The following is a 20,631-nucleotide window of genomic DNA, read 5'->3' as shown; positions in this document are numbered from 1 at the left end:
GATCATAAGAGTTTAAAGAATATCTTTAATCAAAATGAGCTGAACATGAGACAGAGGAGCTGGATGGAGCTTATCGGGGATTATGACATGGATATCACATACCATGAAGGGAAGGCAAACATGGTTCCTGATGCATTAAGCAGGAAGAGTGTGCATTCTCTATGCACAGCTATGTCTTTGATGAGGTTGAGAGATGAGGTAGGTAAGATGGTTATACATGTGATTCAAAAAGGGGATGCTAGGGGAGACTTGACAGTGGAGCCGGATCTTTAGGATGATATTCGCGGGAAGCAGGCCCTTCATTCTAAGATTCAGGAGTGGAGGGCTGAAGTAGAGAAAGGGACAGTATCTCGGTTCTCTATTCATTCTGATGGGAGTGTTCGGTTTGATGGGAGATGGTGTGTGCCTAAGGATGAGAAGTTGAAAAAGTTAATCATGACATAGGCTCATTGCACACCATATTCAATGCATCCGAGTGATGACAAGCTTTATAAGGATCTGAAAAAGACTTTTTGGTGGCCTAGGATAAAAGGGGAGAGAGCAAAGTTTGTGGTTAGGTGTTTGACATGTCAGAGAGTCAAAGGGGAGCAGCGAAGACCAAAAGGTAAGCTTCAGTCTCTTGAGGTACCTGAGTGGAAATGGGAATCTATCTCCATGGATTTCATAGTGGGTTTGCCGAGGAGCCAGCAAGGTAATAACATGGTAAGAGTGGACCGTTTGACTAAGTCAGCTCAATTTATTCCAATGAAAGATAAGTGGAGTAAGGTGCAGTTGGCAAATGGCTATAGGAAGAATATAGTGAGGTTACATAGGGTGCCAAAGGACATTGTGTTAGATCGGGATGCAAGGTTCATTTCTCGGTTTTGGCAACAGTTGCAGGAATTGATGGGAACTACCTTGAAGATGAGTACTGTATTTCATCCTGCAACAGATGGACAGACAGAGAGAACAATCAAGACTTTGGAAGATATATTGAGGGCTTATGTGATGGATTTTTGTGGTAGTTGGGAAGATAGGTTGGATTTGATTGAGTTTTCTTACAACAACACCTACCATACGAGTATTAGAATGTCTCCATTTGAAGCTTTGTATGGCAGGAGGTGTAGGAATCTGATTTGCTAGGATGATAGTGCTGAGGCAGTGGTTTTAGGACCACAGATGGTACAAGAGATGATAGAACAAGTGAAATTGATTCTGCAAAAGTTGAAAGCGGCCCAGGATCGACAAAAGAGCTATGCAGACTTACATCATCAGGACATCGAGTTTCAGGTTGGAGATAAGGTTCTTTTGAAAGTGTCACCTATGCGTGGTGTAATGCGGTTTGGTAAGAAAGGGAAGTTAAGCCAAAAGTTCATTGGCCCGTATGAGATTTTGGATTGTGTGGGAGAGGTTGTTTATCGGTTAGCTTTGCCACCAAATTTGGATCGTGTACATAATGTATTTCATGTGTCTCAGTTATGGAAGTATGTGAGTGACCCCTCCCATGTGTTAGAGGTGGAAATCATCGAGTTGGATGAATCCTTGTCTTATCTGAAGGTGCCGAAAGAGATTCATGATTACAAGGTTCGCAAAACTAGATCTGGGGAAACATTGTTGCTCAAAGTTTTATGGTCCAATCACAATGTTGAGGAAGCAACTTGGGAAGCAGAAGAGGTTATGAAGGAGCGGTATCCGTCTCTTTTTGATCAGGTATGTGTGGTTACGGGGACGTAACCATGTTGCTTTTAGGAGGTAGAAGATGATCGCTTAAGGTTTTGGTATGGTTTTATGTTTGTTTTAGTACAGTTAATGGTTGTTTTGTGTCGGTATGAGTTGTGTTTAGGTTTTGTTTTTGAGTTTGCGTTCCGTTGTTGTGTCGTTGTTGAGTTAGTAAGTTTGTTTTTTAGTATGGGTTTGAACTTCGGGGACGAAGTTCATTTTTAAGGAGGGACAATTGTAATACTACAGTTTTATGAGCTGTTGGGTACTATATCGAGTAAGGCTTACTATGTCGAGTAAGTGAGTTTTGCGTTCTGGACAGTGTTCTACCTGATGAGTACTCGATCGAGTAGGGGCAACTCGATCGAGTAGGGGCTACTCGATCGAGTACCTCAATCACTCGATCGAGTACGTTGGTTTTTATGGGTTTTTGGCCGAGTTTTGATAGCAACGCGAGAATGATTTATAAAGCACTTTTTCACCAGTTTCTTTTACTTTTACTTTATTCTAAACATTTTACAAAGAGAACAAGACTACGTTACATCTTTCTCTCACATTGCTATGAAATCCAAGGGCTTGAGTCATCAGATTTCGGAGTTCTTTAAATCTTTGAGATCGTCGTATTGTGGGTAAGATCCTAGTACAATTTTTATATTGATTCGTTAGTTTTGGTTAAACCCTAATTGGGTAATTTGGGGATTTTTGGGAGTACTGTTTATTATGTATTGTGATTATATGATTAGATGCTGATAGGAGGTGATTTCGTAGAGGAGTCCTTTTGATCTGCTGAATGTGTCGAATTGTGGTGATTGCATTCCAGGTAGGGTTTTCCTACTCAGTTATTGTATACATGATGTAAAGATGGTTGTTGGTTGGATGTTGTTGGCATGAGATTATATCGTAATTGATTTTCGTATTGTTGATATTTTAATTGGTTGTTCTTGTTTGTCTGTGGTTCACGAGGTGCGCCCTCGGCCGAGTGAAGTCACTTTCGGGAGTGGCTTCACGCGCTTGATTCGCCCCTTGTGGTTCCTGTCACAAGGGGGATATGCACATTAAGGAACATGGGTTGATCGCTCGATAGAGATGAACGGGGCTTAGGTGGGAATGGCTGCGGTCCCCCACCGGCGGAGTGGATCACTGGTTACGACTGGTAATCTGGCAGGACTAGACCTTCAGGCTAGTCAGATAATTGGTGATGTGACGGTGTTGGAAAATTGTGACTGTGTATTTGTTGTTGCATTATCTTATATAGTGTCTGTAGTAACTGACCCCGTTTAATTGTTTTAAAAACTGTGGTGATCCATTCGGGGATGGTGAGCAATTACTGAGCAGGTATGACTTGGATGCGCGAGGGTTTGCTGGGGATGAGTCACCACGAGTTAGCTAGTAGTCTTCCGTTATTATGTCGAGACATTTTCATTTGTTTAGTTGGTTTTTGGATTGGAATACTTGTATCATATTTTATCAGTTAGGTTTTGGCATGTAATCACTTAAACTATTTATTTAAAGTACGTTCTTTAATGGTATATTTGATATACATTGCCTCGGGCAACCGAGATGGTAGTAATCTCATGCATTAGGTGGTCTTGGTAAGGCACCTTGGTGTATGGGGGTGTTACAAAAGTAGCCAAACTGACTGGCATTAAGGGATAAACAAAAAGCAGGAGTGGTAACACATTGCATTATCCAACCAATCATTTGAGAAGGAAACTTAAGGGCATATAGCATGTCCTCCACAAAGGCTCATTCAATTGAGTCATATGCCTTCCTCAAATCAACCTTCATCAGCACCCTAGGAGAATAACTTTTTCCATTATATAGCCTTACCAGGTCTTGACATATGAGTATATTGTCCACTATATCTCTTCCTTGAAGAAAAGCACTCTGATTTATACTTATAATACCAGTAAGCACAACATTTAACCTTCCACAAATAACTTTGGAGATGCACTTATGTAGCACATTACAACATGCTATGGGCCTAAAATCCATAACAGTTTGAGGCACCCCTTTCTTTGGGATAAGTGTAAGCACAGTAAAGTTAATTTGCTAGAGCATTTGACCATTAACAAAGAATTCCATGACTGCCCCAAGTACATCTTTGCCATTAACTTCATATGCATTCTTCAAGAAACAAGAAGAATACCCATCAGGTCTAGGGGCCTTCTCACTAGGAATAGAGAACAAGGCCTTCTGAACTTCAGCAACAGTGACAGGAAGAACCATGACAGCTGCAAAGGTATCAGAAACAAGTTTTCCCCTTCTAACAATCCTAGGGTTCACTTTATTCACAACCTCAGAACTGCCCAAGAGATGCTTATAATACTCAATAAAGGCATTCTCAATACAATTGTTATCACTGCACATATTGCCATTCATATCAGTAATGCTAAGCACCTTATTCTGGGATCTTCTAGACTTAATAGAGTTATCAAAATAATGAGTATTTTCATCATTGCACTGCATCCAACTTATCTTAGCTTTCTGTCCTAAGAATAAGTTTTTTGCCCCTTCCAAATCCTTAAAAAGATTTGGCAACTGCTCTTTCCTCAGCCTGTAAGAGAACATTATAAGGATCACCATGCAACTTAGTTTGGATCTCATCTAAAAACACCTTATCCACCTTCGCAGTATTCAGGATGTCACCATACTCCTTCATATTCAACTTCTTGAGAGGGGCCTTAAGATTCTTTAACTTCTTTACTACTTAAAACATAAGACATCCCTTAACGTGTTGGTGCCAAACCTGCTTCACAACATCAGTGAACTTTTCATCCTTACTCAACATTGTGAAGTACTTGAAACTCCCTTTTTTCCTGCTACTGTAATCCCATATATTGAAAATACAAGGACTATGGTCAAAGAGCCCTTCTGGCAAGAAGTTTACCGTACCAGTTGGCCCTGACAAAATCCACTGAACATTGGCCATCACTCTATCTATTCTGCTAAATACCCTAGCATCACCTTCCTGCTTATTGTTCCAAGTAAAAGGAGCACCAGTGACCACCAAGACATACAAACCACAATTATCCGCACAATCTTGAAACTCTCTTGTTTATGCCTCAATTACCTTAGACCCTATTCTCTCATAAAAGTATAAAACATTATTGAAATCTCCCATCACTAACCAAGGTCCAGCAACACCAGATGACATACTAACCAGGGAGGTCCATAAACTCCTTATATCTGCATCTTTGCTGCAGCCATAAACCATGGAACAGACCCAGCAAAACCCAGTCTGCTAATAAACAACATTCAAATACATAACCTGTACCTCTTTACTAATCGCAATAACACAGAACAAGGCTGCATCCCACATTACCCAAATTCTACCACCATCCCTAACAGCATTATTATCCACAAACCTCCAATTGTTACCCAATCCAGATTGAACATTATTGATATTATTTAGTTTGACTCTAGTCTCTACTAGCCCAAAAAAACAAACATTATTCATGTGTAAGAGACATCTCACATCACCTTGCTTATTCCTTTTATTAAGACTTTTAACGTTCCAAAAGCCTATACTAACCATGAGAATGTAATGTGGCCTTCCCCTTCTCAATGCTGTTCAGAAGGTTCCTTCTAATGGAGTAATTGAGCACGTCCATAAAGGAGGGACCACTCTAAACAACACCATCTCCTTTCCTAGCAAATTTGTTTAGAAATCTAGCTGGAGACACCGAGTTGAAACTAGCCCCTTGATAAGGCATGGGAGTGACCACTGCTGCAGGATTGAAAACTGGCAGTCCCATCTTCAATTCCCTAAACAGACTGGGCAGGTTGTGGCATCTTAACTGGTGCAGCTGTAGGAGCCACAACCTTGGCCCTCCATGTTGGAGTAGGTGTCCTTCAGAATAGTTCGTCTACTTACTAAATCTCATTAGAGGAATATACTCGGGATATATCTTATTATACTCGTCAGCTGATCAACGTATATCGGTAACGATCAACCGACTAGGGTTAGACGTTACTGTCGTATGACGGCGGTGTTCAGCTGATCCTTTTTGGTCACACCTATAGGATGGAGCCCTAATGCATAAACTAATTATTTGTATATATTACAGATAAATTAGTCCCTTCTATATGTCGACTAAAATTTAGTCAAGTGAGTTTTTATTTGATATTGAGTTATGAACTCGGGCCAAGTAAATTTATTATTCAATTATATGATAACTGATTAATAAATTTAATGTCTTATATGAGATGTATTTAGTGATTAAATTTTAATTCACTAAGTTAATGAGGTTTATGTATATATTGTGAGGTGGAGGTAACTAGCTAATAATATTTACAAGGAGTTGTAAAATTAGCTAATTGGGTTTTATAAGACACATTTTATCACTTAAAAGTTAAGTGTATATTATTTACTAGTTTGTATCATTTAATTGTTAATTAATTAAATTAATATTTAATTAAATAAGATAATTAAGTATAGGACTTATAAGCATTTGTAGGACAAATGTTAAAAGTCAAAATAAGACCCAAATAAGACTAGTTTGGCCGATTATTATTGTGTAGTGTACACAATCTTACTATTTGACCAAACTTTATACTTTAAGCATGTGGTAATATGATGTAGTGACATCATTTTAACCACCTAACCTCTTTTATATATACCCATACTTTTGGCATATGCATGGTTAATTTTGGATGACAAAAATCCATATTATAAGACCTTAAGTCCGGTTGTCATAGGAAATAAATGAACAATTTGTTGTTCTTGTTTTTATCATCAAACTTCATCAAAATGTTGATCAAATGTTGATCAATTTACATCAAATAAATTCACAAAAATAATATATATCAATTATTATTACTATAGTAGTAATAATTGTAGTATTACTTAAGGGATTGCTTCTAGTTATTATCTAGCTCATAAAACTAGTGGTATTTTGGAATGAAATCTTGGGTGGACTAAGGAAGGAGGCACCCTATTTTGAGTGCTAGCTACTCAGGCTTGGAGTTGATAATCATCATGTTCATGCCATCACTACAACAAATCATCTCTTGCGCCACGAATTATGCCACGGGAATTCATAATTCGTGGCGAAAATTTGCTTTGCCACGGAAAAAATGGTTTCCCTCCTTGAAAATTAATTAGTATGAAAAACTTTGTCACGGGAAAAATAAAACCGTGGCAAATAATTGCTTTTAGCCACGAATTAAGCTACAACCGTGGCTAATAAATGTGATTATCCACGAAGTAAGCCACGACCGTGACTAATAATTATGAATAGCCACAAAGTAAGCCACGGTCGTGGCTAATAAATGTTATTAGCCACGAAGTAAGCCACGTCCGTGGCAAATAATTGTATTTAGCCACGACCGTGGCTAATTATTGTTTTTGCCACGGGTAAAAGTATATTGCGCCTAATTATTATTTATTGCTCATAACCACGAGTAAAAGTACATCGTGCCTAAGTATTTTTATTTATTTTAACTCATTGTTTTCTAAATTAAAAAAATTGGGATGTAGTTAGTAGGGGTGGGCATAATCCGGTCCGGACCGAAAAAATGGACCGGTCCGGACCGGAATTTAGTGGACCGGAACCGGAATTAAAAATTCCGGTCCGGTCTCCGGTCCACCATTTTCCAAGATTCCGGTTTTCTGTCCGGTCCGGTCCGGGACCGTTTTTGACCGGAATGCCCGGAATTATTGTTATTTGCATTTTTTTCTTAAAATTGTATTTTTATTCCGGTCCACTCCGGACTGATCCGGTCCAATGGACCGGAATTTAAAAAAGTGGGTAATTCCGGTCCAACCGGTCTGGTCCGGTCTTGGACCGGAATTTTTTCGGTCCGGTCCCGGTCCAAGAATTTTGTCGATTCAGGTTCCGGTCCAAACCGATTCCAGTCCGGTCCGGTCCGGTTTTGGACCGGTGCCCACCCCTAATAGTTGGTACCCTAAGTTTTCCTACTTTAAACACGGTACTCTTTTTTTTTTTTTACAAAATACTTTGACATGCAGAAAAATCCAAGCACATAAATGATGCGGAGATTCTTTTTTCAAATCATAGTGATCTCGTAAATAAAGCTCTTTTAAGGATGAAGACCTCATTTTTCAATAAACTCGGTCAAAGTTCATTCAATAATATTTCATTTTTATTTCAATAGCGTTCAATTAAAAGTATACCTAACAAACGGGTTATTATTATGGTCAGGTTAGTTTTCAGTTGGTTATAACATCTTTGTAATAAAATGGGTTAGGCCGTAAGGGGTATTGTCAATTCAGAATAGGACATTTGAATATGTTATTATCAACTTACTTAATTTATATATAAATGTGCAGTATATAGCCCTATCAAATTTGGGTCTATTATTGTCAAGTTATTAACTATTTTTGTTTCTTTATTCTGACTCTAAGCCGATTTGTAACCCGTATGACCCGACTCGTATTTGAGATGCCCCATATTCTGATCCAACCCATATTCCCCGACCCGCTCGGCTTGTTTGACATGCCTAGCAGCCGTGTGCAACAACAAATATTTTGGTGGATAAAAATATGAAGTTTGGTCAATTAAAGAAGTTATTATTGTTAAGGGTCACGAGATACAAACTTAACTCATAAAAATTGTGATGTTAAAGCCTACAAGTGGTAATTAAATCTCTTAAATTTGTTTAATTGTGAAGGTTAAAGTTAGTAGAAGTCTTTTTTAAGACGGGCATTAACCGTCCTAAGTTTAAGACGGGTCAAATACTACCACATAGTGGTAATTAAAACAAACATTTTGTTATTTCATAATTAACGGGGTAATTTGATATGCATTTGACCTGCGTATTATCCATCTTAAACTTAAGACGGATCAAATATTACCACATGGTGGTAATAAAAACAAATTTTTTGATAATTTCTAAGTAATGAATGAAGTGATTTGATATGTATTTGACCCGTCTTACATCTTAATCTTATAACGAATTTGTGTAAAGCTAATTATTGTAGGACGTATGACCCATAAATTATTATTTAACAAAAAAAAAATATATACACAATGGTTTATCTACTGCGTATCAAAGAGTACCAAAAATAAACAACTACCAAAAACAAAACACCTACAGTCAAACCCCACTTCTTCTTCTTCTTTGAGTTATTGTTGGCTTAATCGGATTAGGCATACTGTGCAAGAAGAACCTACGATATTAGTAAGTCATTTTATTTCTAGTATTCAATTAAAATTAGCTTTAAATTATGAATTGTGAATTGAATTTTGCCAGTGAGATGAAAATTAGGGATTGCGATATCCGTATTGCGTTTTTTGAATTGCCAATTGTGAATTGGATGTTGGCAATTGGGAATTGCGTGAATCATAATTTATTTATTTGTTTACTTTACAGTGTCATCATCTCTTCTTTATTCAATTTGGTGTTCTTTGTTATGATGGTGGAAAAAAATATGATGATTGTTTGAGTTATACTGCACGAAAGGCTCACAATTGAACTTTACAAACTAGATCAAATGGTATTTCCATCTTTAAAATAATCAAATATACCGTCTGAATCGACTATCATCACTACACCCATTTTTTTTCGTATTTTGTAGATACAGGTTGGTTAGTTTCCCTCTTGTTCAAGACTCCGACTGATATGATATACGAGTACTACATGTGAGATTATGAGATTGTGTATTGTGTATTGTATGTATGTATGTATGTATGCCCTGCCCGATTACCTAGGCTCAAGCCCAACCAGTTTATGAAAAAAAAAAATACTAATGTTTCGGGTACGATAAATAACAGTCTATTTGGTCTGGTGGTTCTTGTTGTATTGCAGTTTGTAGTTCTGCGCCTTACCAGGTTCAAACCTTCACAGTGACATAGTTTTAATGTTTTCTAATTTTTATCTTCATTTACACCAACTTTCATAGACATGGACATACTTTGTCATGCATAGTTTTATCTTGTAAGTTACTCTGAACAGTTTTCCTACCAAAATTCATGCACTGTTCTGCTAGGGTACTTGTAGCAACGGCCGAATCCATTGAGACATGAAACTTCAATGCTGATCATGAATTTTCTTTGTCAAATCCCCAAAAATTATGCTATTAATTCTTATTAAAACAAGAATGGCTTTACTCTTTCGTTTTTTCTTGTAGATTTTTCAAAAAATTACACACTAAAGCTCAGTACATAGATGGCTTCTAATGAACTTATTAAAATTATTTCTCTCTTACTTTTATTTTTATAAATTGTGTACATCTATTCTCTCCATCTTTACATTTTATGTCCTCTGTAAAGAAGAAGGTACAAAGGGAGTAGTGCTTTTTATTTCTTAATTTTACTTATTTAACCCCTTAGGATATGGATACTACGGATATACTGAAGAAAAGGGTTGAATGGATGCAATGCAATAATAGAACAGACGAGTTGTATATAAATGGAGTCAATGAGTTTCTTGATTTTGCGTTTTCTAATGCATCTTCAAATCATAATATCAATGATGAAGATGAAGAGGTTACTGTCCCTTGTCCTTGTTATACATGCAATAATAAGTGGCATAAGAAAAGAGATGATATATTTGAAGATTTAATGGTAAATGGTATTGTTCGTGGATACATTCGTTGGGTTTATCATGGTGAATCTAAACCCTCTCTCAAAAGACCTAGGACTGAATTAGGTGGAAATAATGATGATATAATCTCCATGATTCGTGAGTCTCGTGATCCTATTATGTTTGTTGATGCACTAGATGAGGGATGCGAGTATACAAATGATGATTGTCATGAAGAAGAGCCTCATATAAAGCATGGTAATGAACCGATTATTGATAAATTAATAAATGATGCACAACTTCCCTTGTATCCTGGTTGTGAAGAATTATCAAAACTGTCCTTTATTTTGAAACTATTCCAAATAAAATGCATGGATGGGATGACAAATAAAGCATTTTCTAATATTCTTAAAATGTTTAAGAATACATTGCCGAAAGGGGCTGATGTTCCGTCCTCATATTATGAAGCAAGAAAAATGATTACTGATTTAGGGTTCAATTATATAAAAATAGAGGCATGTGTGAATGCTTGTATGCTCTTTTGGAAAGAACATGTTAATCTTGAAAAATGTAATATATGTGAGAAAAAGCGTGATATGAGCTCTCCAAAGGTGTTACGTTATTTTCCAATAATTCCTAGGTTACAAAGGTTATTCATGTCATCTAAAACGTCAGTTGACATGAGATGGCATTTAGAAAGGAGAAAGGATGATGGAGTCCTTAGACATCCTGCTGATAGTGAAGCATGGAAACATTTTGATAAGTTGTATCCATCATTTGCGGAAGAATCTCGAAATGTAAGGTTAGGCTTAGCAAGTGATGGGTTTAACCCATTTGGCGGATTGAGAAGTGATTATAGCATCTGGCCTGTAGTGATAGTTGTATATAATCTACCGCCGTGGATGTGTATGAAACAACCGTATTCCATTCTATCTTTACTAATTCCTGGAAAAAGTTCACCTGGAAATAATATTGATGTATATTTAGCACCTTTAATTGAGGAATTACAACAATTATGGGAAGTTGGATCTACAACTTTTGATGTTGTTACGGGTGAATATTTTAACATGCGAGCTGCTCTTTTGTGGACTATTAATGATTTTCCTGCATATGCTAACTTATCCGGATGGTCTACTAAAGGTTATAAGGCATGCCCTTTCTGTATGAGTGACACTAACTCTTTGCGTTTGCCTAATTGCTCAAAAATTTGCTTCATGGACCATCGTTGTTTTTTGCCTATTGATCATACATGGCGATATTGTAAAACTTTCAACGGAAAGGAAGAGAGAAGAGCAGCTCCATCGCAGTTATCAGGGCATGAGATTCTATCACAAGTTCATGAGTTTGATGGTATGAAGTATGGGAAAACTATTACTCATCCAAAGAGAGATGATAATTGGAAAAAGAAAAGTATTTTTTTATAATTACCCTATTGGAGTAGCTTGTTGATACGTCACAACCTTGATGTTATGCACATCGAGAAAAATGTTTGTGACAATATTCTAGGCACTTTGTTGGATATTCCAGGAAAAACTAAAGATAGCATAAAAGCAAGACATGATTTGAAATTTCTGAAAATTAGAAATCATTTAGCTCCTAAACTTGTAAATGGGAAATGGCATATGCCACCAGCTCCTTATACATTGTCCAGGGATCAAAAAGAAAAGGTTTGTAAATTTTTGGAAGGCATAAAGGTTCCTGATGGGTACTCGTCTAACTTTTCCAAGTGTATAAATTTAGACAAGTGTAAGATATGGGGACTCAAATCTCGTGATTGTCATGTAATTTTGGAGCAACTACTACCATTTGCTATTCGCAGAGTATCTCAGCCTAAGGTATATGAGGTGGTTTCTAAATTGAGCACATTTTTCAAGGAGCTATGTTCAAAGACTTTGAAATTAGAAGTGTTAGATCGCATTCAAGAACACATTATTATCACATTGTGTGAGATGGATAAAATATTTCTTCCTTCTTTTTTCGATATTATGGTGCACTTGTGTGTTCACCTGGCTGTGGAAGCAAAAATTGCGGGACCTGTGCAATATCGTTGGATGTACCCGATAGAAAGGTATAAACTTTCTTATAACCATTAGATACATTTTTTTCCGTCACTTTATAATAAACTAACGCTCTAAATATTTTTTTTAGGCTTTTGCGCAGGTTTAAGTGTTACGTTCGCAATAAGAACAGACCAGAAGGTTCGATTGCAGAAGGATATATTATTGAAGAATGCATGCTTTTTTGTTCAAAGTACTTGTGTGAAATTGAGACAAAATATAACCAAACCGAAAGAAATGCGGATATCGAAATTGATGGTTATAAGGGTTTAGCGATATTCAAACCATCAGGCATCCCTCTAGGTAAAGCTAAAACACGACAGCTTACGGATATTGAGTTAATGCAGGCTCAAGATTACATTCTTAAAAATTGTGAGGAAGCCGAATCGTATATAAGGTCTGAATTTTTTTTAATTAATTAAACTCTTGAAATATTATATATGTAACTTTTTTTAATAGTGATGCTTTTTTTTTCTAGTGAATACAATGAAGGTATGTTTGATGGAGAATTATTCGAATGGTTTCGTGATAAGGTATGGCTATTTCAATTACTCAGTATTATTATCATATTTTCCAATAATAAGCATATTAGTTAACAAACATTTTTCTAATTAGGTGTCAAGTTTATCCAATGACGGGGGTGATCAAGTGCTTATGGATCTACAAACATTGTCTTGAGTGTCCTTTCAAGGGGGTTCGTGTTATAGTGGTTTCTTAGCAAATGGTTTTAGGTTTCATACAAAGGACGTTGAAAAAAGAGGAGAAACCAGAATAGTGGCATTATGGTAAAGGGGTCTGGATGCGACTACTTTGGGATTCTAACAGAGATTATTTGTCTACAATATTTGGATGGAAAACGTGTTAATTTATTTCGTTGTGATTGGTGGGATGTTCATAATCAAGGTAGAGGTATAAAGGTTGACAAATTTGGCTTTATTAGTGTCAATGCTAAAAAGAGACTCCACACAAATGAGCCTTTTGTCGATGTCTCAAGTGAACAAGTTTTTATGTTAAAGATGGGATTGATCCAAACGGCTCATAGTTATCAAGACACATGCACGACATCATTACGATGTTCCAGAAACTGAATGTCTTGATGATGATGGAGATGCATTGCAACAAAGTCATCCAGAATCTATCCTCGATGGGTTTTCAGCTTCGATAGGGAAGGATGGTATCCATAATATTTCAGATCTTAGAGATGACATAGGAGACATAATAGTTGATTCAAATGATCAAAATCAACCTAAAGTGGCTAATGGCACTGAAACTGGATATGATGACATCAGTGATAATTCTAACGACGAAGATGATTATAGTGATTCGAATGGTGATGAAGAGAGTGACGAAGATACTGATATAGCTTAATAGTCCTTTTTATAAGTATTTTGATACCGTATTGACGTGTTTTCGTGTTAATTGGATTTTAAGTAATCTTTGCTTCTGTTAAACACTTTGTTTTTCTTAATCATTAATACTAAACATTTGTTTCTTGGTTTTCTGTTTTTTTTTTTTATAATCTAACGTTTTTTTTATTGTGATAGCGGCAAAATGTCACAGGTTAGGAAAAGATCACAAGCAGATGTGCCTACGATAGTGTCAAATAAGTATGAACAACAAAGGCTCTTGAATATCCAAGCCAACAAAAGAAAATTAGAATCGTTGAATATCAAACACATTGGCGCTTCATTGTCAAGCTTAGTTGATTCTACTATGGAGAAAAAGAGGAAAGGTAAACAAAGATCAATAATAGATGAAGATGAAGATGAAGATTATGAACCTAATGTTGATGTAGATGATGAACTTTTAGGAAAAGAAACTGAAAAAAACACAAAGCTTGATGCTGCAAAAAAGGTATTAGTACTTTAATGTGTATTCTTAAGTATATGGCTTATTAATACCTAAAATTCTATTGCTAACCTCCATTATGCTATAGAATATAAATATATTTGTTATATTTATTTCTATCGTAGAAAAAGCAAGCTGGAATGAAAGGAAGTAAGAGAGGTGTTTACATTCAACCACAATTGCTTGCCAACCTTTTAAAAATGAACAACAGACAACAAAGGGGAGTGACTGGGGATGATGAACTAAGATCGGTTTCGACAGCTATGAAAGTCATCAAAGACGGTAAATTTGATGTGCTAACATCTCTTCTAACATATTCTTCATTTGAGTGACTCTATTTTATTTGATACAGCCGTTTGCAGTCAACAACAAATTAGTATTAGTGAAGACAGTGAAGACATTGATAACGATGATGGTATATAAATACGTTACCATAAAGCTACTGTCATTCGTACTACATATATTTGCTGCTATTCATATATTTATATTTTCTTTCTACATAATATAGATATCAACAATGAGGAATTTAATCGTTTTATGGCGATGGAAACAGGTACTTATAAATTTTGAATATGATGATGGATCATAGACTATGTCAAGCATTAAATTTAGCTTTTTCGAATTATTTTTAGTATTAATGCAAATCTATCTTTAAATTGTAGAGAATAATGGACACATTTACAATGGCGATGACGAGCTTATCCAGGTGAAAGGTAGAAATTTTAACGAAAAAGTATTTGCACTGTGTGATATTATGCTAGAAATACATATACACGACTTTTATGAGTTGAAACTGATTTTTACAAGTTGTGAATTGGAAGAAGTTCCTTATATAAGACAATTCTTTTGACTGTAAATTTTAGTGTAGTTTTTATGCATTCACACGATTTCTAGAGCTGAAAATTGATATCTACAAGTTGTAAATTTGATGCTTTTATGTTGTCAGGTTATTTTTTTGACTGAAAACTAGTACTTTGTTGCTTATTTTTTTTTATACTCTTATCATTTGCTTTCAACAGAGATCGAAAATACTTTACAAATTCTTGCCGGAAAGGGTTCAACTGGAGATGATGGGTTTGGTAATGAATCTGAATGTTACGCAAATGGATTAATTTTTTTTTTTTTTTGTAATCTTACCATTTGATGTCAACAGAGATCGAAAATACTTTACAAAATCTTGCCGGAAAGGGTTCAACTGGAGATGATGGGTTTGGTAATGAATCTGAATGTTACGCAAATGGATTAATTGTTTATTTTTTTTTATTTTTTTATAATCTTACCATTTGATGTCAACAGAGATCGAAAATACTTTACAAAATCTTGCCAGAAAGGGGTCAAGTGGAGATGATGGTCTTGGTAATGAATTCGAATGTTACGCAAATGGAGACAAAGAAATAAGTATTATTGATAACGAGTTCATTACTCAAGGTATTTTAAATTATTTTAAGTAATTTTTTGTAAGAATTATAAGATATGGTATATTGAATTGAAAAATCATATGATACTTATACTTCTTGCTGACATGCTAATATTACTTGTGTACAACCATATTGTACAAAACTTTTAAAGAAGAATAATCATGTTGTTTAGGTAAGGTGAAGAAAAGAAGAGGCCCCGTATATTGTAAAAAGCTTACCGAATTAGCGCCTGGGGAAAAAGTTTTTATAGAGTTCAATGAAGATGGTATTCCCATTGGTGATTATAGTAGCACATTTTCTTATTTTGTCGGGGACCAAGTTAGGAATCGGAGTGTTTGTCCAGTACAAGTCTCTGAGTGGGAAGACTACACATCCGAGACACTGGATCACTTGTGGAGATGCATTCTGGTAATATATATATATATTCTTACTATATTTTTTCTGGTAATACTATATTTTTTTTTTCTTACTCTGTGTTTTTGTACATTTAGGAGAAATGTGATTTTGACAATCCAGATTTAAGAAAAGAAGGGATAATGAAACATGCAAGGGAGTTGTTTAGAGGTAGTAGGCATAAATTGAGGCGTAAATATATTATTGAGCCAAACTTCACTACAAAAGAAGATCAGTTGAAAAATAAGCCTAAAGACATGCTTAAAGCGGATTGGAAGTATTTGGTTGAACTTTGGCGCACGCCTAAATTTCAGGTAATATAACATATTTTGGTACTTTTAAACTGATAATTATCTTATTTTCCACATTTCTTAATGATTGTCTGTACCAGAACTACATTAATTAATGTCTCTAAACAGGAAAAGAGTGAAAAAGCTAAACGAAGCAGGTTTTTTCAGAAAATGCCTCATTATACGGGTTCTAAAAGTCACGCACGGGTTAAAGAGGATATTGTAAGTGTGTTTACATTTTATGCATAGCAAAATGTTTATCGTTATACAATTATTAATATTATTGTGTTGTAATTGTAGAAGAAAAAAATGGAGGAAAATGTTCAAGAGTTGATATGTTGTTGAAAACTCGTCAAAGGACATCAGAGAAATCTGTCAATTCTACTAATTTAGCTTGTAATATGCTTGCAATAGTAAGGAAACTTGATATCGCCTTATTTTGTAATTTTTACAACAAATAAAATCACTATCTAAATTATTTTCATTATTGCAGGATGAAGTAAAAAGGCTAAAGAAAGAAAGAGAGGAAGGACTTAATCAAATGACAGATGATGAAATTATTGCAGAAGTTCTTGGAAAAGACAGTCATGGATATTTGCGTTGTTATGGACGTGGTAAAAGTATCACACAGTATTTTGGAATAAAACCTTCACGATTGGATCTTGCTAATGAAGTTATGTCCGTTAAGAAAACCACGACAGATATTTTAGAAGAAGCTAAAAAGGAGGTAGAAGCTGCTAACAAAAATGCCGAAGAAGCTCGGAAAGATGCCAAGCGACCAAAAAAAAGAAGCTGAAGCAATAAGAAATGAAGTCGATGAAAAAATTTCAGCTAATAACAGAATTTGGGAGGAGAAACTTGCTCAATTGTTGAAAGTACATGGTATAGAATCGTCTCGCCAAGGTTTGTACAAACTTTACATTTTTTAATCAAATATAATAAGTAATCTCATAAATCATAAATAGGTGGATATGAAAGAAAGAGCCGCCAGCTCCGTATTATTAAAACGAGAATAGGGCATGATATCATTCAATATGATTTTATAGGACAAATTTTACGTTTTCTATGAAATATACATTTGTCTTATTTATTCCATATGAAGTTATGTCAGTTAAAAAAACCACGACAGATATTTTATTACAAATTTTACGTTTTCTACGAAAATAGGGCCTGATATACCCGCCTTAAACGACAATTTGCCTAGAAAAAGCTACGTAGAAATTTGTATTTGTAATTTATTAAAATTTACGAGATTTTTGCAGTTAACACTTTACTCTCGAAAAGCGGACGCATTGCATCTATATGAAGCAGACACCCATATTAGATTATTTCAAGCTACATTCTTTAATTATTTATCGAGAAAGGTTTTTTTTTTTATAGTTTGAGATGTAACTTTTGGTTTGACTGAAGTCATATTTATTATGTTTTATTAAATACTTTAGTAATATAAACGTATCATTTTGCAAGTATTCAACTCGTTATTTGTGATTGGTAGTTTTATAATGTATTTGCAACGCCATTATTTGTATTTCAAAATTGTTGAGCCACGTGATATAAATCTTTTGCCATGGAAATGCTAGATCTCTTAAAACCATTTAGCCATAGAAATAAATATTCTGTCACGGAAAAGCTGCATCTCTTACCAACACTTAGCCACGGAAATAAATATTTTGCCACGGAAAAGCTACATCTCTTAACAACATTTAGCCACGCAAATAAATATTCTGCCACGGAAAAGCAACATCTCTTAATAACATTTAGCCACGAGACTTATTTTGTTGCCACGGTAGTTTCATGTGGCTAACAAGTGTTAGCCATGGAAATATTTATTTGCCACGAATTTATACGTTGTGGCTAAAATGGTGTTAGCCACGGGCGTAATAGTTTGCCACGAAATTTAGCCACGTCAAAATCCGTGGCAGAAAAAAAAACCATTAGCCACATATTCATTTTTCCCGTGGCTATTTGATAGCCACGGCCACTTGGGCCACGGATGATTTTCCGTGGCAAACAGCATTAGCCACGGGAATTTGACACTTGCGCCACGAATTTAAACGTGGCGCAAGTGGTCAATTGTTGTAGTGCATCTATGAAGATGAAGAAAAGGTTGTTTTCTCCTCCCTTTGTTATCTATTAGTCTTTTAATTTGCATGCATATAACTAGGTCCTTGATCAACTAAATTAATGTAATTTAGTTATAAATTAGAGTAGTCTAATTAGGGGTGTAGAACCAACAAGTGATACCAGAGCTCAGTCATTACATGCATGTCGATTTTCGACCATTTTATCGAATTATAAGATGACTTTATAAAATCGTAATGTTTGTGTAAAAATTTGTTTGCCACGAAATTTTTTTTGTTGCATGTATACACTCTGACCTAAAAACGGCTTTGGTCAAATTTGGTTAATTATGGAATTTAATTGCTAATTAATAGAATTTACCGTCTTAAGACCGTCTTAATATGCATAAAATTAGTTAATAGCTAACTAAAAACATTTGCATGTTAATTATGGCCATGAAATTTTGATATATTTACACATGCATGGATTACTTAGAGTAAGTAAAAATTAGAAATTAATTTGATTAATTTTGCATGATTATTGATTTTTAATAGTTAATTATCAATAAAGTGTGATTATATTGGTTAAATATTGTTAAAATGTAATTTTTGGCATGAGAAATTTATGTAAGGTTACTTGCATATAGTATACATTGTATGTAAACTTAGAAAAGTAATTTGATTATTTTTTGCATGTTTATTGGTTTTTATGCGATAAAATCGATAATATGTAATCATAATTTTGTCAAATTTTAATCGAAATTTTTTGGTAAATTTTTTTACACTTTCAGATTCTGGAAAATATTCCAGAATATTAAAAGTTTTAATTTGGTGATTTTTCCGAATTTTTATGTTTAATTTATAATTATATCGTAAAGGTTGCGAAAATCGTGTTTAAAATTGTGTATTTGATATAAAATAAATTTATGGACAAATTTTTTGAAATTGTGAGTTCCTGGAAATGTGCCAGTATAAACAAATTTTTTATTTCATAATTTTTATATTAATTTGGTTTTATTTCATAAATGATATGATGAAATATGTTTTAATTAGCAATTTTTCATAAAAGGTTATGCAATCGTCAAGAAATTAGTGAAGACTAATTTTTTAAGTCTTAAAACAGGTTGGGAAGTCATCTTGTGCTTAAATTTGATTTAAGTACTAATATGTGATTTTTAGTAGTTAAAAATCGCTTAATTAACAAAAATTACGAGCTTAATATCAAGCCGATGGTTTATAGGTCGATTTGGCATTTTAGGGCATGTTTAAATATGATTTTTATAATTCATTTTATTTAAATAAATGTCATTTAACTTTATGTAATTTATTAATTTAATTTGTCTTGTATGGCCTTAGTTTGAAATCGGTATTACCCGAAATGTATGGGAATATCGGTTTGGTTTGTAATTAATTGCGATCCCGTATCTCCGTCTTGTAATATTAAAATATTTATTTTATTTTAATTTTAAAAGTGTATAATAGGAATTGCTATGTAATTTTTTTTTATATTCGTAATTATTTATTACGAAGACCAGCGGGTCCTAAAGACGGTGCCTTTCGGAAAGGAGTTTCGATTAAGACCGGAGTTTCCAAAAGACCAAGCTATATTGGAAGGCGTTCCAATGAAGTTCAAGGGACCAAGGAGTTGGTTTCCGAAGTTGTAATAGTTAAGTAGATTAACGAGATTATGAGGCCATACTAGGATTTGTTTTTACATTATTTTTATATGCATTCCTGCCAAATCGTCATTACGTGTTTTTATTTTAGTTGTTATCGATATAATTGTCTAGCATTCACCAATTTAGTTCATTAAAAGTGATAGACAATTAAATTGATAAGATCTCTCACTTTAAAAATTGAGATTAGCCTTACCAAGTATTAGTACCTATGAATTCCTTCTTCATTAGAGGTAGGCTCGGATCACCGGGGTACTCTTTTTTTACGTTGGGTAAGTAGGGTAATAAAATTTATTACACGTGAAAATTGGTTGGACTCAACGAGATTAATATGGGTTGAATCGGTCCACCGTGCCCATATTTAGTTCCAGGGCAAAAAGATAGATTTTAAGAAAATTCGTCGACCAAGAGTACAAATGGTAGAATCAGTCAAAATTGTTGACTCACCAAGTTTATATAAATAAGGGTTGAATGGATCTTGGAATCGTTTATATAATTCAGTGAGAGATCATTATATAAATGCGTATTCAAACTTGATAAAATTGTTTTTCAAGTATTTACGATGAATGTTATATTTCTCAATTACTCCGTTTTTACTATTTTATACCACGTAATGGCTAGTATTCAATTCGCTTCTCAATCTATTGAATCGATAATCCGTTATACATGAAAATAGTTTTCTAAGAGTATACGGTAACTTA

General features: G+C 34.7%; 2 protein-coding genes across 2 annotated transcripts; one reads left to right on the top strand and one right to left on the bottom strand.

The window, feature by feature from the left end:
- Nucleotides 1–3,750: 3,750 nt before the first annotated feature.
- LOC141631276 (uncharacterized) lies at nucleotides 3,751–5,312 on the bottom strand. The gene is made up of 5 exons (XM_074443969.1): nucleotides 5,234–5,312; nucleotides 4,965–5,130; nucleotides 4,772–4,898; nucleotides 4,443–4,669; nucleotides 3,751–4,255 (listed from the first exon to the last, which is right to left on the bottom strand). Exons 1-5 carry the CDS (start codon nucleotides 5,310–5,312, stop codon nucleotides 3,751–3,753), a joined length of 1,104 nt encoding a protein of 367 aa, XP_074300070.1.
- A 4,686-nt stretch (nucleotides 5,313–9,998) lies between these two features.
- Nucleotides 9,999–13,613, top strand: LOC141631274 (uncharacterized). The gene is made up of 5 exons (XM_074443968.1): nucleotides 9,999–11,598; nucleotides 11,716–12,256; nucleotides 12,349–12,642; nucleotides 12,724–12,737; nucleotides 13,327–13,613. The coding sequence occupies exons 1-5, from the start codon at nucleotides 9,999–10,001 to the stop codon at nucleotides 13,611–13,613; spliced, it is 2,736 nt and encodes a 911-aa protein (XP_074300069.1).
- The last annotated feature ends 7,018 nt before the right edge of the window (nucleotides 13,614–20,631 follow it).

The sequence above is a fragment of the Silene latifolia genome, chromosome Y (genome assembly GCF_048544455.1).
Source record: "Silene latifolia isolate original U9 population chromosome Y, ASM4854445v1, whole genome shotgun sequence".
Taxonomy (NCBI): domain Eukaryota; kingdom Viridiplantae; phylum Streptophyta; class Magnoliopsida; order Caryophyllales; family Caryophyllaceae; genus Silene; species Silene latifolia.
Note: the sequence above shows the minus strand (reverse complement) of the source record. Positions and strands in the feature narration are given on the sequence as shown.

Coding starts and splice junctions, on each gene's coding strand:
- LOC141631276 (XM_074443969.1), bottom strand. CDS start 5,312: ATGGACGTGCTCAATTACTCCATTAGAAGGAACCTTCTGAACAGCATT. Junction 5,131..5,233: donor GGCCACATTACATTCTCATG/GTTAGTATAGGC, acceptor TTTTTGGGCTAG/TAGAGACTAGAGTCAAACTA. Junction 4,670..4,771: donor ATGAGAGAATAGGGTCTAAG/GTAATTGAGGCA, acceptor AACAATAAGCAG/GAAGGTGATGCTAGGGTATT.
- LOC141631274 (XM_074443968.1), top strand. CDS start 9,999: ATGGATACTACGGATATACTGAAGAAAAGGGTTGAATGGATGCAATGC. Junction 11,599..11,715: donor TGATAATTGGAAAAAGAAAA/GTATTTTTTTAT, acceptor TGGATATTCCAG/GAAAAACTAAAGATAGCATA. Junction 12,257..12,348: donor TGGATGTACCCGATAGAAAG/GTATAAACTTTC, acceptor GCTTTTGCGCAG/GTTTAAGTGTTACGTTCGCA.